Source organism: Falco rusticolus, chromosome 2 (assembly GCF_015220075.1).
Source record: "Falco rusticolus isolate bFalRus1 chromosome 2, bFalRus1.pri, whole genome shotgun sequence".
In the NCBI taxonomy this organism is placed as follows: domain Eukaryota; kingdom Metazoa; phylum Chordata; class Aves; order Falconiformes; family Falconidae; genus Falco; species Falco rusticolus.
In genome coordinates, this window is record NC_051188.1 from 100,308,231 (window position 1) to 100,325,716 (window position 17,486).

A 17,486-nucleotide genomic window follows, 5' to 3' on the forward strand; every position below is an offset into this window, starting at 1 on the left:
GACCACAGTGCAGGAAAAACCTGGGCTGGGGGGAGGGAAGGGAGCATTTTGCTGTCACTTACAGTCACTGTAACTGTGTTACATGCTCTAATCACAGCCCCAGGCCATGTGCCAGCCCAGCTCCTCACTCAGAAGCTGGGACGTGAGCATCTCTCATCACTCTACCTAGTGTTGTGGGCACAAGCAGTACGGTAGTCAGATGCTGCTCTGCCAAGCCTTGCACGAACATGTCTTGGAGCTGAGACTAGCATATACCTCAGACATGGGAGTCCTTTCCAGGTGCCTCGGTACAGGTGAACTGGGGCGACTGCACTCAGCTGTAGGTAGTTCAAAGCTTCCTTCTGGAGAGTAGACCTAAATATGTCATCTTTTCCATTTGGAAAAAAGAGCACAGCTCTGAGAAGAAGAAAATTCAGAGCCTCCGTAGGATTTGCCAGATCAGAGACAAACTGCACTAAAGAGCTGGCAGCTTCTTGCTGAATTTGCACAGGCGGCTCTGCCCCATCCCTGCCCCCTCAGCAAGTCTGCGTGACATCGGACCCAGAGAAGGGGAACGACAACCGTGGCTAACAACTGCATGGATTTATGCATCAAATGTACTGCACATTTCAGCACCCCTGGAGGAGCTGAATCTACAGCCTGACAGGCACTCTGTGAAACAGCAGTGATGAATAACTGCACCCAGATGCACCCCAGGATAGCAAGGCAAGCATTTCTTAACCAGGTGCTGCTGATGCAAAGCCATCAGCACAGCTCCACACGGAACTCCCAGCACAGCTGAAGGTTCACATCCTCACCCAGTCGTCGGGAAAGGACAGAGGGGTCACATCCAGATGCATCCACGGATGAAATATTTAAATAAAATACTGTGAAAGGGGCCCCTGGGGCATGTGCCTTATAATGCACAAGACAATTCGCCCTATTCTGGCACTCTGCTTTGCCCCAGTCCCGTTACTGTAGATGTACAGTAAAGACAGATGATGTAGACTCTGAATAACTGGCTCCCTTCCCTATCGCAGTGATTTCTCGGTAGGTATAACACACTGAAATACCTGTCGTCAGCGCCACAGTGCAGTTTTGGCTATGAAGTGTTATGACTACCTCCCAAAGGAGATGCTGTGGAGCCCACCCTCTCCTGCTTGCATCCAGAGGCACCTAAGCCCTTAGAGGCACACGTGTCTACATGTGATTGATTTAAAGAAGCTCTGCAGCCTGGGTTAAGACTGAGCCAGTCTCTAGGCAGCCCTGCCTGGCGGGGACTCTCCATTTCAGATCCCCATCTACCCTTCAGACATTGCAGCAGCCCCCAAAACTACAGTGGAGATACTCCAGCTGAACCGAGTGTTGTGGAGCGAGTACTGAAAGATTTGCTGGTTCAGCAGAGAAACCCAAAACACAGCTGCTGGAAAGAATAAGGCATGCTTTTAAAAGCATCAGTTCCAGCTATTTTCCAAGCTTAGGAAGGGGAAAGGTTAGAACTAGTCTCAGTTTTGGGAAAAGCACCAGATGCATTCTCATTTTATCTAAATCCATGTTCTCAGACTTGGGCCATATGTCACTGGTGGTGTGGTAGTCCCAGAAGACCACAGGGCTTTGCCTTGTTACATGTTCCTCGAAAATAAAACACTTACACACTCATCAAAACTGGCCTAACAGAGGTCTGGGACAGCGAAAGCCACTGGTGAGGCAGGAATTGTCTTTTTTTAATGCTGCAATCGGCAAAACCCCTGTTGTTTCCTCTATTTCTTTGCAGTTTTTACTCATTTAAAAAATGTTGATTTTTTTTAGGTTGCACTGTTTCATTATGAGGAAAAATAATTAAACTATAATTATTTAGCCCTGTTTCTGTACGTGAGATCCTCTTAGCTACAGAGTATCACCCAGGATGCATTGTTTTGACAGCTTTATATTCCTGAACACTTTCACTGCCCAAGCATCAACATCTTTTCACCTGGGGCTTTGCACCCAGCCATCTAGCCTAGGTGCAGCATCGCCTCTTGTCAGAGTCTTGAGGCCACAGGAATTTTAATAGCTGATTAAGACCATTCAGATTTGCTTGCAAGAGATTCCAGCCAGAAGTGTCGGTGGGTGACCTGTCACAGTTATCACCGCACACTGACAGAGTGTGACCCCATTCCTGGCAACTGCAGTGACACCTTTGCACAAGCTGGCCATGTCCTCCTCCCATGCAGGACAAATGAGAGATTCTCCTGCCTCTGGGGTATGGATGTGAAAAGTTGAGTAGGTTTTGCTACAAAGGCTGAGGCAGTCCCATTGCTGAAGCAGATGGGTGCTCCTTCTCATCTGAAATTTGCCCTCACGTTTAAATGAAGAAACAGGCCTTTGATTTCTGTTTATGAGCCATCAGGAAAGCCACCTGGGAGCAGAGCACCTGAGGGTGCAGTTCTGCAGGACCTTGGACTGGTGACAGGGCTTGGCCTGGTCAGCTGAGTGACAGGCACCCCCTATCCCATGCACTCCTGTCCCCTCTCCGATGCAAGAAAGTATGTGGGCTCAGGGGAACTGAAAACCAGCCCAGCAAATAAGTTAATTATTTTTTAGCTGTGTCACCTCCTGAAGTCCATTCCTTGTGAAGTGTTGGAAAACCAGCCTCAGGGCGGGAGAGGGCAGAAACAGGTCAGCAGAGCTGGGGGAGGGTGGTGGGCATGAGAAGAAAGGGATGGATGGTCCAGCCACAGCCTTGGGTTTGTTCCAGATTCCAGCTGTGGGAGAGCTGCCCCCCACCTACTCCTTATCTTCCCTACGCCTGCCCTCCGGTTTCATTTGACTGAGTTAATAATTAGTGTGTTGACTCTCTGAGAAAGCAAAACATGGCTGTCTTCGCCGAGATGGTTTCTGTCATGCCGTTGCTGCACGTAACCACGAGCAGAGGCATGTGACTTACCTGTGAACACCAGTATGTAGCAGAGTACAGGCTGAAGTTAGATTTCCCCACCTAACACACAAAATAAGCCCAAACGAAGGAGTTCTACCCTGCTCTGTGCTAATAAAGCAAGCCTCCAGCAGTACTTCCAGAGCCATAGATTTTATCCCGAGGTCGTTTGGGCTCAGCTGTAAATCAAGTCTTTCTTCCCTCCCCTTCAGGACACTCAGCTCTGGGGGAAGTGTCACTTATTAACTTGTCCTTTAGCATTTCCCAGGCCCCATTTGCCCCCGGTTCCCTGGAGGCAGTACCCATCGGCTCCAGTTCAGCCTGGCTGAGCTGCTCGCCTGTCCCTTGCACACCCCAGCCAGCTGCCCCACACCACCCACCACTCCCAGCATCAACTGGCAGCAGCAGCACCTTCCCATCGAGGAGGTACCCTCCTTTGGGCATCCCAAGTCACGCCGACCTCGGTGGCCTAAGTTGCTGCTGTGTTTTATTCACATTAAACCTGCAAATCGCAGTCACTGAAGTGTATTGCACGTGTCACCTCGCTTGTGGACTCAGGCCAGTAACTGGGAGGAGGAAACCCTCTATGGGTAGGGCAGGAGGTGCATGGAGGGAAAGCAAAGCCCCACGCAGCTCTCATAACGGCTCCACAGGAGCTATGTGGTTTGGTGTCCGCTCCCACGGCTAAGCGGCAAGTCCAGCAGTAAATACTGCCCCATGGAAGGTGCTGAAGAGCATGTGGGAAACCTGCTTGCTCCGAGGACTATCCTAGCTGTGGCAAAGAGCAGGAGAGTCCCATCGGCGAGCTGCCTCCCTGGGCTACTGATCTCAGCCTGCTCCCCCCGGGATGGGTCTCCTCCACCTTCCCTTGCCCACAGCCGGTTCCCAGAGCTGGCACTTGAAGGACCCAGCCCAAAGGCCGCCTTCTGCAGCAACCACCTGCTCAGCAGCAGGATGAAGGCTTGTTCTTTCCCTTCCCTCCTCTTCAATGGTGCTTGGCAACACAGCTGTGCCTGTTAAAATGTTGGCTGCAACACCCGCTACGCTGTTGTTTTCATGAAGAAAAGCTGGTTTTGTAACTTGCAAATTTGCTGTGTGCTTAAGGAACTAAATGAGAAGGTTTGCATTGTCCATGGTTGTTAAGAAGGTAAGCCTTTAGCCCATCAGTAAAAAGCCTGAAGTTTTTATCAATAGCCCTGGGGTTCAAAGTAAAATCTAATTAAACCATAAACCATCACAAATTGGTGGCCTCTGCAGGGACTGGAGAGTTAAGCACTGATTTAAGACATTTTCCGTTGGGATATCTAACTCCTCTATTCAGAAGCCATGCTGTGAAAATGGACTTTTTCACCCCTCTAAAATTGCTTTGCACTAGTCTTTTACTTAATTGCTCTTTGGAAAGTGATGATCAATAACGAGAGAGAAACTTTTGCTGGGGGAGTTACAGCAAGTGCCCCAATTAAAATGTTAGGGCAGAAGATCCTCCCAGTTTTACAGATGTAATCTCGTAGGGGGCTCCTGCTTTGTGTTACCTTCGAGGGTGGCTTCCCATTTCCCCGCTCCCAAAGTGTGATGGTGGCTTTTCACAGGATGAGCTCCAAGGCTTGCACGCACTGCCTGGAGGACTTCGCACTGAAGCTGTTGCGTGCTGATCACACACAGCAAGATCACGTCAGAAACTTATTATTCAAAACTTGCAGCAGCTCTATATCCCACCCTCAGCTTTCACTTAACCATTGTGGGGGGTGGCTCTGCCACCTGCCCCCCCCCCCCAAATCCCTTACTTCTGCAGTGCCAGTGTCTTCAGGGCAGGGTCTCTGTGGAATCAAGCTGCTAAAACAACCCAGCCTCCTCTCAAAGATCTGCCCATCGACATTTTTCAAAGACTTATGGTCTGGTGCGATGTGGGTGGCTCTCACAGGGATGGACAGACCACTTCCCGGCACAAAGGCCACCCGCAGGCACTTTGAAGGCTTTATGGGGAAGGGCTTGTGCTCAGAAAGGCAGAAGCTGCAAGAACTTGGGAACCTGGCAATTGCAAATCTCTGTTCCCCCCTTGAGCCCTGTCCTCAGAATTGACAGACGCATTTTAGTTGCATTAAAAGTGTTTTAAAAGTGGAGCCTGGCAACAGGCACTGACCTCCCCACCATAATTTCCAGTGGTTAATGCGCCGGTGTGGTAGCTGGGGATCTCAGAGTCAGGCCTACCTGACAGCCTGGCATGTGTGCGGGAGCTTTGCTGCACGAGTGCCCAGGTAATTTCTGGGGTAAATGCCCCACGCACTGGATATCAGTACGTGTCAGATGGTCCCCGCAATAACACTGAGGTCAGCGTGGGGTGAAAAAGATATTGTGGATGGCAGATCGGTCTGTCCATCCATCCATCCCCCTTCTGAACAATGCCTGGGCCCTCCTGGCTGCTTTCAACCAAAGGAGATCTCCAAAATCTGAAGTTTTCACAGATTTCATCAGGATTGGTGACCTCGTAGAGGAAACTCAGATGAGCTTGGTGGGGTGCACAGGAAACACGTGCCCAAGTCCACATATGGCCAAATCAGAAACAAAATGTCTGGGGGAGGTAAGGGATGGGAGGAAAAAAAACCACTTTATTTAACAGCCATCCCTATCCTATAAGCACAGGACAACACTTCTGTTTCCTCCTGTGAAACAGAAAAAGTGAAGCTATTTTAAAATAAAGCCTCTGGTGGCCTTTCTTGTTTTAGATTGAGTCTGTCTTTTCTGGATGTAGGAGGTACAAGGAACTGGGGGATTTTTAGGTAGATTTATATCCACATTTTATCTACATTTATAGGTAGAAGAGCGCTATTCATACAAACAAATGTATTTCTCTATGGTCTGTAACTCAAAAATGCAGTAGTCCAGTTTGTATATGTTAAGCAAAATTTTAAAACAAGTTTAGCACTTCACCCGTAATCAATAAAGCTCTTATTTTTTTCTTTCTCAGGCTTTTCAGTGCCCTGGCATCAGCAGGCAGATAGCAGAGGTGCTCAGGTAAACTTGAAATCCTGCTGTAGGACCTGACTCTGTTTGTTTCTAACAGCTAACTGCCTGTACCTCAGTAACAGAAAGCATTGTATGTCAGCCTTCTTTTGATATTAAACACTGAAAAGACTCAAAATTATTTCTCCTTTCCTCCCCCTACATACATCTGCAAGCCATCTTTGTGAGAGACAATTACAGGCAATGCAAACACGCTCCAGGAAACACATGCCAATGTACACAGCTTCGGAATCAATGCTCAAGCAGCTCCCTTGATGGAAAACCTACTGCAAATAAGACACTTGCTCACTTCTGAAGAGGCACGTTTGTCTCAATGAGAAGCGATGACATGAAGTTGAACCCTCTCCCAGTATTCCCCCATACTATTCCCACTTGAGACTGCCTCTGATGCAGACTACTCACATAATACAGGACACAGGGAGCTTTCTGAAAGACCGTAGGAGTCACACCTATTCATGAATTTGCCACACAGTTATATTAATGCACGTGAGTGATTTGTAGCTCTCAGTCCACAGAGCTGCAATAACTTTTTAATAGGAAAAACAGGCGCCAGTGGTGCACCCAGCAGTTTTGTTATGTGCCAGGGAAGCTACGTGGAGGCGGGGAAAAAAAAAGAGAAAATTGACCATTTGTGACCACTGAGTATTAAAAAAGCAGGGGAGAGGCAGGCAAAATCCAACCTACTGCACACAGCAATAGCATCCCAGAAATTTCTGCTTACTTCTTGATTAGCAAGGCCCTTATGAGCTTGGGGTGCTTGGAACAGCGAAGCTTAATTACAAATAAGCAAATGAAAGGGCAGCTTCCTCTTGCGTTGGAGGTTTTCCTCACACCAGTGGAAGGGGTGTACCTGTGCCACCCTAAAACTCCCTTTACCACAAGCAGCAGCCCTAGACCCAGCACCACACCACCAGTTTACCCACCAGCCTCACGCTCTGCCATTGACACACAGCCTGCCCAGCAGGTGTACAGCAAAGCTGTACTGACCACTGAGTCATTCTTCCCCCCTCCCTACCCCTCTCCCACATACAACCCACAGCCACATTGCTGGCCTGGGCAGGTTTGTCCTGGGCTGTCTCCGGGGAGTTGCTGACAAACCGTCTTACTGATGCACTGGAGACTTAAAAGTCTCCTGCAAACCTGACCCAGCCTTTTTGCAGCTATTCACTAAGGGATTTTGTTGCAAAGATCGAGTGATGATGTCAAGTGCAAAAGTACAAGAGTACCTGTTAGTTTTAGAATTTGTTAACCTCAGGAATGTTAATATTTATCAGCCCATTTACAGGAAAAGTACAAAGATCAACACCTTTAGCAACAGATGCTGATTTGGGTTCTTTGTCTTGCTGAATAAAATCGACGCCTATTTTTTCCAGGCAGAAAAGCCAGAACAAAATCACTTCCATCACTACAGATCCTGAATTGCTGTCCACTGATCAGTCGGTTTGCAAAATCCTCTTTTAAGTACTTCGTAACTGCTCCACTGGCTCCATTGGGTTCTGCAGATAAACAGCACCTCAGAAAGGCCCCATAAAGCTATGGTGCCTCCACCTTGCATCCAAAGCTCAGCAGTGCCCTTTTCCCCAGTGCACAACCTGAAGTGTAAGGTGAATTTTCAGATCTACCGAACAGCTTCATCACGGGCTCGGTGCCAAGCCTATTGCAATCACCAGAAAAAGACCTCAGCTGACCCTGGGGAGGTCTTTAGATCAGTTGTTCTGATTTGTAAATTTGTGCAGAAAACAGATTTGTGCAAAGGTAGGAGGAGCAAGAAACTGTACTTACAAGAATATTGGGATCAACAACAACAGAAATACTCCAAGTTTAGCAAAGGTTGGACTAGTCCCTACAACTTGAAGATATTTGCTCCAGAGGTGCAGAAAGCTGATCAGCAAATGTTTTTGTTTATATCAGGGTGACTCCTTATGGGTGTTTAAAAGCTGGTTCTCAATTGAACCAGTTGACCCTATTCCCTCCCTTGTATCTGGATACATGTATGTGTTGCTGAGGAGCAATTAATTCTCATCATTTTGGACCTCTCTTTTAAGGTGGGAAGAACTGCAGATACCTATCAGCTTCCACGGTGACAAACAGAGCTTGGATAATGACGAGAGACTAGATGTGCAACTTGCAGAGGGCTAAGATTAAGCAAGGGAAATCCCACCTTGTGCCTTTCAGTTCACTCAGGGTTTATAGGCAAGTCAGCAAGCAGACTTAAAGGGATAGTCTTTGACGGGTGAAAGTAAAGGTGCTGGTAATCCTCTTGTACCTCACCATTTTGCTGGTTGTTTTTGTGCTTAGATTATCCTTGCTACATAGTGTCCTGGCAAACAAAGTCAGCAGTCCATAGCAATCTTGTTCAAAAAGTACATATATTTAATAACGATAACAAATACAATTCTTTCCCCTGGAATTTCCACTACTGTTATTTCAGTAAGTCCCTTCTATGGTCACTGCAGTTTGACTGTACATAGCTACTGTCTAAGCTGGATACATGGTTATGTTTTAGCAGTGTAGTACTCATATATTCTCTATAAATATAATAAAAGATTTAACATTTCTGTTTTCATTCTGATTCTTACACATATTTACTGGGTTTTCACAAAAAATACATGTCTCTTTCCTGCCTCCCCCAACCTTTTATTGGGTTCCAAATAAACCTGAGTTTGTAATTCAAGTCAGTATCTGCCATCTGTTCAGGTAGGGAAGTCCGACGCATGCAAAAGACAGGAGGATTTCAGTGGTCCCCACTCGCTAGCTTTCAGCACAAACAGGTTCTTAGCGTGAAGAAAAAGAAAATGCTTTGATGTTTTTAAAGGAAAGGAAGAGCTAAAATAGATCCCTGGGATGCACAGGTGCTCTGCACAGACAGAAGATGGTATTTTTTCAGTCTGAAAATGAGTGAAATTATTTCAGGGCAGTCTTTCTTATCATATTGGGATTTTCCTGTATATTATTTTACAAGTAGCTTAACTACCCCAGAGTGGGTGTCCTCACTACACCGAAGAGTACAAGATGCATATGGACTCCCTTGTACCTAACTGATGGGTGGCTTCAGTGCCAAGGTGAGGGTCCCATCTGCAGGGATGTGAAGGCCGCTCTAGGCATTCATGCTTTGCTGGTTTTGTCAGCAAGCACTCAAAATACTGAACAGCCCAGTTATCTATTATGTCAGTATCTGGATTAATGTCCAGTTTTTCCTCTTGTCAATTTTGGTGTAAGGCCTGTGCTATGCTGAGAATCGGGAACATTCACTCAGATATGGGCTCTGCTGGGGACCTTCCCCCCTGCCTCTGCTGGCCCTCCTCCCCCAGTCCCTGTGTATCCTTCTCATGAAACTGGAAGGAAAGCTTCTCAAGCAGGGGTAACTCAGCATTTGCACAGACACCAGACCAATGGGACCACAAAACTGTGTGCAAAAACATTGATGAAAATAGGGCTTGGATTCCTACTGATGGTCTTGAGACAAAATCCCCATCTTCCAACAACTCCAAGAAGAAGACAATGCTTCTGCTGCCTGGGTTTTGAAATGACATTAAGTGGGTGGGCATCAGTGGGGCATACACGCGTCAGGGCTGCCCGCTTGGGAACTAGATTGGAACAAGCTTTGATGAGACATCCTGTACACATAAACACATAAGCAAGCATGGTACAGACAAAAGAAAAGAGTAGTCTTTGGCTAAACCTTCTAATTTATAGAAAATTATTTGAAGACAAAACCAGAACCAAAAAAATGCTGCCAACCTCTCAGATGTATTATTTACTTAGAAAAACAAGACTGTTATGCAGAACATGGTGCCTGTTAAGAAAGTTAAATCTTCACCGCTCATAACAATACCAAATTTTTGGTAACCACTGCGTTACCAATCTTGCAGTATAAAACAGCATTGGTACAGGTTCATGTGTTCTTTATTAGTCTTTTTAGCTCACTGCAGTCTCTCAGAAAAGCCTTCAGGTGTGTCCAATGCTGCCTTGCTGTAACGAGCTAACACAGTCCTTCATGTAGTTGTGCCATGGAACTAGTACGGATGCAAAAACTGGAGGTGACTGGATTGTTTAAACACAGCGTCTTGCGATCTGGATTTCTGTTTGAAGCATCCACTTGAAAGGAACAGGCCTCTAGTGCAGTGAATTTCCACATGATGAAACTTGATTTTAAATAATCGTGTTTCTTCTGAGTGAGATCATTATATCATCATTTAGGAAAAAAATGATTCCATTATTAGCTACTTTATGTAATTAACAGTAAAATCTGCTTTGACTTCTAGTACTCCCACTTTTTCTGAATGTTTAGATCAATCATATCTTTATTCAAGCTTCTACCAATTTCATTTTCTTGGCAGTGCTTTTTAGCCGGCTGACTTTGGACATAGTACCTTGAGTTTTTCCACTTGTCTAGCCACATAAACAATGCCTGTAGCAGTACCACGTACTGTGTGGCACAGACAGATGGAGCAGGGACAGTCTTACCACAGGTCCTGGATGGGACCGGCATTCATGGCACCACAGAGATTGCCTTGATGAATCAAACTGTTGACGCTCACTGGTCTTCCAACCAACCTTACTGCGATACTAGATGAGAGCAGTGAAAATACATATTCACATAGCTCTTCCAAGACATGTTTTACTGTACAGTCAGATGCTAATACTTCTTAACAGCACAAGCAGAGCCCTTTTCTTTCAACTTTAATATGTAGGACAATGCCTTCCTTACAAGCAGACCTCTGATTTTCTACGCTGGACCACTGTGGTGTGTTGCGTAGTGACAGTAACATGACTGTGGCTTTCCCTTCTTGTTAAAAGTAGAAAAGGTTAGGTCCCAGAGAACAGCAGCACAAATCCCAGGTTGTCAGACTAACACTGGCCGCTGACAGCATCTGCTGCATTGAAGGAAATCTGCGTGGGGCTCATCTGCTGCAGCTGAGGCATCCTCGCTTCCAGAGGCTTGTCACTCGCTGACTGCATCGTCTGGTTCCTCTTCCGCAGCATCTGTCCGATCCCCATCATGGGGAATCTGCCTCTGCTTTTAACACAGTTAGGGCTGCCCAAGGGGTTGTTGGAAACCAGCTGAGTAGGGGACACTGCTTCTTCCTTTGCTGGATACGCTTTTTCTTCATACGTGAAAGAAACTTGGGTGGGGTGGATGGGGGATGTACTTCCTGGTTGAAAAAGTGGGGACAGTGTCCTTTCACTTGAACTTTTGTAAGGGAAATTCATGGGCGAGCCTAAAATCCTGTACTGATGAGAGGGAGAAACCTGGTCTATTTGGTCCTCTCTGTCAACTGACTCGAAGGAGTGCACAATATTCAGGATGAGAGGAGAGTCCTTTGCCCGGCCCCCAATCCTGGCTGGCTCCTGCTGTGGAGACTCCTGCCTCTTGAGGAGCCGAGGGGTTCTGGGGGGCGGCTGCTGGACTTCGAGGTACTCCAGGGAGCTGGAAGTGACACAGCCCGTCTTGTTTGCCAGGGGTTCGTGGAAAGGGCTTACCCCACCACTGGAGTCTGCAAAGCAATCAGAAAAGGAACCAGAAGAGCAGATTGCGTTTAATAGCACTGCCTGCTCTGCCTTAGGCTAACAGCGTCCAACATCACCTTTAACAAATTTTAGAACAGCATGACAAATGCACTAGGTCAAACAAATGGTCTGAGGGATATACTCAGAACGTAATTCCCTGACTTTCTCTCATTTGATACTTACATTGTTTCATGGGTAATTTATCTGCCACTTTCCTCAAAGGAGGAAGAGTGCTTAAACTGAGTAAGACAAGGCCTTGAAAAGGAAAACCCACAGATGTCTTCAGCTGTTTGTATTTATCATACCCTCTAAGGCCACGTCTGAGAAATCTCACATTTCCCCTTTCTTAGCACAACTCTGCATGGTCTTTATTGCATCTGCATACTGTATTCACTGACATACCTAGAAGACACAGGGGACAACAATAAGTTAATCCCTGATGTCTTTCCTTGCATTTTGGAACAAGATCTGTTCTTGGTGTAAATACAGAGTAGCTGCACCGGCCAGATTCAGGCTGTTATAGTTGGAACAGATTTGCTGCATCGACTTCAGTGAGAACCTTCCTCCAGCAAGGACTGAATATAACTGGAACAATCTTTGCAGGATTTGGCCCAGGAAAACAAAACAGCTCGTGGGGAAGATCTGCTTGGTTTCTACAGGATACTGGCACATGCCTATGCCAAGCACATGCCTATGCCAAGAAAACACGTTTTGCTACCTTTACGGAAAGCTGTCCAAGGAGCCTGCTTTGCTAGGTTCCCCCTAATTGAAAGAAGAGCGGACTGGCAGTTAATCACAGTCCACGAGTTCCTGCAGTCTCAAACAATCTAAAAGGGATGTAAAATAATTCAGGTCTGCCAGCTCTCCGGTCACAGCAACAAATCTCACATTTATTTCTTTTGAAAGGGATGGTCTCGGCAGGGTTTGAGACCTGAATGGATGTATGGGATGAAATCACTCATTGAGACTTGCCTGGGAAAAGCAGAACAGGTTTAATCTGATTAGTTTCTCTCTAAAACTGGTCAAAATTATTTGACCACTTCATTTAAGAAGTGTCAAAACATGGTTTCCATAAGCAGAGAAATGTTTTAGCTGAGATCTGAATTATTTTCAGGTTTCAGTTCAAAAAAGCAGGGAGAAATCTAAAGAGGGAGCAAAAAAACCAAACAAGGTTTACTTGCCCCTGTACCTTCTTCCCAAAAGGAACAACAAATCTGAACAATACAAATATTAAAAAATGCTTTTTACATTTTTCTTAAAAAGTATGTCCCGTTTCTGACCAGCTCACTGGACTACTGTTACCTTGCAGCAGAGGTGCGCAGACTACTAGATGAACACCATTTTGCCATTTTTTTCCAGTAGAAAGCATCAAATGATAAATTATCAAGTTATGAGAAAGAGCATGAAGCCACCATAAGCCACCACACTGAATAACCCCCTGACACCACAGTAAGCATTTTACATTGCTGTATTTCCCCCTGCTGCTCTGTAGTGACCTCCCCTCATTTAGTTCCCTCATTTAAGAGCTGGCTACATCACCTTCCTGCTCCTCAGCGTCTCCCATCCAGCTGTGCACTACCAACACCCCATTTTCCCCGCTGACTCCCCTTTTCCTCCACTCCTTTCCTCTGCCTCCTCTTGCAAGCAGCTCTCACCCATCCCTCCCAGGCTGCCTTCTACCCTGTGTGATTAATGCTCTGCTCTCCTCTGGCTGTCTCGTCTTTTCCTTTCCCTGTTACTGCTTTTCCCCCTCCTTGTGCTGTCTGAAATGTGCTGGGGTTGGCAGTCCCACCTGCATTTCCTCTCGGCTGTGTTTTTCCCCTTCCTCCACCACCAACTGCTGTCACTGCTTCTCCAAGGGATGCCACTGTTACCAGCACTCTCCTCAGGGTCTGGGATTTTTCTCCATGCTGCCCCTTAGTCCCCTCTTAGGAACACGAATTTGCTGGTAGGAAGAAGCTTGTCTACCAGCTTTTGGTTTGTCAGTGATCTGGGGTGGGTGTTGATGCTTTCAAAGCACCAGTGTGAACTGCAGATGATTTTGTATAAGTATGTATAAATAGGGAAAGAAAGCTTTTTTTAAAACACTGTGGGAATTCTGCTGAATAAAAAGAGAAGTAAAAGTGAGGATTCATGACTGCTGAAGATCGTCATGGTTTCCTCAGGACGTTTTGTTCAATGTTTGACTACATAATCCAGTCCTCTTTCACATACCACCTCCAGAGCAGACAGCAAATGCAAGCCCACGACTATTTACTAACAAACACATGACACACAAGATGCTCTCATTAATACTGCGCATACCCATGCATGCACATGCGCACAGGGACACGCCACTGGTATTTCTCTCACTGACCTTTCTCCGGACCTCCAGCCTTGGTGACTTTCCGGTCCTTCAGCAAAGCCTTGGTGTTCTGTATCTGTGAGATAAGACAGGAAGAAGGCTGTCTATATGAAACTGGACTTTTCTCAGTTTTCTTTGGGAGCTGACGGTGAAGAATCTCCCCTTTCTTTTCTTGTTCTTTGAGTTTTTTGTCCTTTAAGTTGTAAAACAAACAAGAACAATCTGGTTTACTTAAGGGAAGTTTAAATCACCCCCAGACTTATAAGCACATCGTTTACCAAAGCTGAATTAAAAACTATACATTTACGAGGACCTTATTCCTGGCTACTCAAAATAACTAATTCTTCCATGTCCCATTTTCCTCTGATCTGTTTGACATGATTTCATGGCTCCCATCTGCTCTGACATTCATGCAGTGTGAAAGCTGGTTTTGGAAAATTAAAGGAAAAGGAAAGCTTTCTCTTCAGAGGCCATTTGTCCTAGGACACCTCATTGGAGCAAGCAGATACAGGTTTGTGCTCTGCCATACCTGAAATTTGCCTCCCTATTTAAGCACTGGAAAAGGTCTTTGATTTCTCGTTATTGTACTTCCCCTGACATTTGAAAAGGTAAGCTGCAAAGCTTTCAAGAAATTTAAACTCTTTGAGTAATTTATCTTCTGGCCAAACAAGATCCAAAGGAATGCAGCCCTTGCTTTTACAGCATCTCTGCAACTGCGCAAGAACTGGAGGGGAAGAAAATGACTGACCCAACCCTTCACTGAACCCTAACTCCTTTTCATGATGGGGAAGGCAGCTGAAGGTGGCATTACAAGTTTATACATCCTAAAAGATAGGTTTGATCTCCAGTGATGACAGAGGTAAAACAGAACCTGGGAGTGGGACGCTGAAGAGGAATCCAATTTTCAAAGCACTGTTTTACAGTGAAAATTCACTGTATCTTCTTTCAACATGAATCACTAGATTCTGCAAGCTATGTAACACTCTCTACCTGCCACTGATTTCAGGGGGAGCCAAAAGTCTTATTTCATGTAAAAAAATCAGGCATCGTATTTCTGGCTCTGTTTTGCTACTCCTCAAAGTCTTGAAGGATCTCCTCCTATCTTTGTGGAACAACGCTGTGTGGTCTGGTTTGAGATGCCAGTCTCAAAGAAGTGGGGCTCTTGTTTTAGTTGCTTTGAGGCTGTTTCTATGGTTGTAATTCTCATTTAAGCAACATGGTTTGCTGTGTCTTATTAAAAAGTCACTGTAACTACAAGGTTTTTTTAAAGATGCAGGAAAGTTCCTACTCCCATTTATATGCCTGTATTTTGTCTGATAATTATGCATTGCCAATGCACACTCTTGATGATTTCTTTTTGAAAATTCCTTGACATGAAGTCTATGAGAACTTTCAGATGCAAAGTAAAGTGCCTACGTATGAGAGAGGGAAAGAAAGACACAGAAGACTACTTGGGTTCTCTTGGGCTGCTAAACAGCTCTGGAAATATGTTAGGACACCTAAGAGGAAAATAACTGGACTGCACTTGTTACAATCGTTCCCAGCTCCGACAGAGTCCAGCTCCCTGCATAGATGGTGTCTGGGCACCACTGGGCTTATTAACCTTTGAATTTTCAGACATTATGGAGTCAGAAGGAAAACCTCAGTGAATCATGAACTAGAGTATTTAGTTTTATTACAGAAGTGGTTAGGTGGCTTGGACGAGCAAGAACCAGAGGCCTTCTGTGAGCTTCTCACTGCCTTCACCTCAGTCCCCCTTTGTGCATGCATTTTTTTCCCCCAGCCTTCTCTACACCTGTTCCTTTTTTCTTCCAATTTCTTTCCCTTTAGCTAGGTAAAGCTGGCTAACCCTTCCACAGAAACAAATCATCACGTTACGGAGCCATCACCACTTTGCTTGCATGATACCTCTTCATCCACCTGATGTCTTTCTCCTTGCCTTTAGGGGCTGTAAACACATCCAGCACTGAGCATTTATTCCTCTCTGCCCATGCTGTGCTTGGAACAAACAGCATCTGATCGGTCCCAGGCACTGTCTTGGCAAGCACAGTCACTACTGATGATGATGAACTAATAACAACAACAATGATAATAATAATAATGATAATATTGCTGTGTGAATAACACCCTGTGACAACAGTCAGGTGGGAGCTGTACAGTTAATTTTGAGCCCACCACACTATTTTTTCTCTCCAGGCTCTGAAACTCTGCTGCCAAGTTCAGCAGAGACTGGGCCCTACTGAGTATCTTTTTTAAAGGTACTTGTGAGGATGAGACCAAGTGGTGACTATATAAAGCCTAAAGGAGCCAATCAGATCGTTAGTGGCTTTCTGCTATTTTGGATAGGTGAGGAAAGAATTTGCATGTCAGTTGCTGCAGCATCTGTCAGAATGCAGGACGTTTCAATGCTGCAAAATTTTTAGCCTAATGGTGCAAGAGCCAAGCCACAGCTCCTCACCTGCCAAGTGCTCCTGACTTTGCCTTCACACTGCTGTTTTCTAAGACGCAGTAACACAGTCATACTATGCAATTAAAGCACCCATGAAAAGAAAATTAACATATCCGGTGTTAGCAATTAATCAGTTTACCATGGATGAATGTTGCAAATAGCCTTATATGTATTTTAAAAATTACTAACATTGTTTCTCTTAGATGATGGTTGTGAGAGGGGAAACTACCAAAATCCTAAACTCCCAATGTGCCACGTATTATTACATTTTAAAAGGAAAGGAAGATTTTCTTCAGGGGAGTTACAAAAGTTCGCTCTTCACTGTACCGTGTGCAGCCACATAATGGTATGCTGTCACACAATGCAGAGCTGTACCAGTATGTTATACTTTCATATATACTTGGCATTACATCATCCTCTGCTATTTCCTGTCCTGACCTTGACCCTAAAACCTACTTTCAGTCCCAGCAACAGATTTGCAAGGAAGATGAAGGGTATATGCCTTGGCCATGCCTGAAATGGAGATAGGACAATGACAAGTTCTTTAAAATTGCAATTTCCTTGAGTCTGAGCCCACTAGCTACTCTGCAGTAGGCAGGTATCCCCAGCACTGGTCCCCTGGATTCGCTGGAGGGACAGCCACTCATCACCTGAGGCCTCTCCAACAATAAGAGAGATGGAAAGAGAGAGTGCGAGACAGGCTGCTGCCTCTGTCCCTCCTCCCTGCACTGCCCATCCAACCCGAGCACTAGAATGAAATCAGCCTACAAACCAGCTTGGTTACTTAGTACAGACAGCAGCTCCCAGCACCCTCAGCCTTGGCACACTGATCCCACCATCCCAGGTTAGAAAACTTAATGGAGAAGAGGGGCTGGCCTGACCACTGCCCATGTGCCGCTGCCTGAGGCAAAATCCTTATTTCACATCGCTGGAGTGAGGTGGAAGAAATTCAGCTGGCTGCTGAAGCTGAAGCTGACCAGCTCTTTCTCCCTGCTATTCCCATGGCAACGCACAGCTACACTCTCTGTGCAGTGTCTGCCTAGGGACCAGTGATTCCCAGTTCCCCTCTGGAAATGGGGGATGATAAACGGACTTTAACTCCAGCTCATGAACCTGCCTGAACTTCCAAAATCCCTACCCCTGAGTCCTGGTGGCACCCACTGATCCCGGTGGCATGAGTTAGACACTACCAGGGCTGTGTTCCCATTCACATGAAGGCATTTTAGGAGAGTTGCCTACCATAGTTACAAACAGCAGTAGCATCCTAG

At 45.8% G+C, this 17,486-nt stretch overlaps 1 protein-coding gene across 2 annotated transcripts in view; it reads right to left on the reverse strand.

The window, feature by feature from the left end:
- Positions 1-8,264: 8,264 nt before the first annotated feature.
- HUNK (hormonally up-regulated Neu-associated kinase) overlaps positions 8,265-17,486 on the reverse strand; it is a 59,052-nt gene continuing 49,830 nt past the window's right edge. Inside the window, exons 9-10 of one of the 2 annotated variants that reach the window (XM_037377627.1) lie at positions 13,782-13,962; positions 8,265-11,412 (exon numbers count right to left, since the gene is read on the reverse strand). In XM_037377627.1, the coding sequence (XP_037233524.1) occupies positions 10,766-11,412; positions 13,782-13,962 (828 nt within the window). In that variant the 3' untranslated portion in view covers positions 8,265-10,765. The remainder of the gene's footprint in view (positions 11,413-13,781; positions 13,963-17,486) is intronic. The other variant, XM_037377628.1, reaches the window with a different exon arrangement.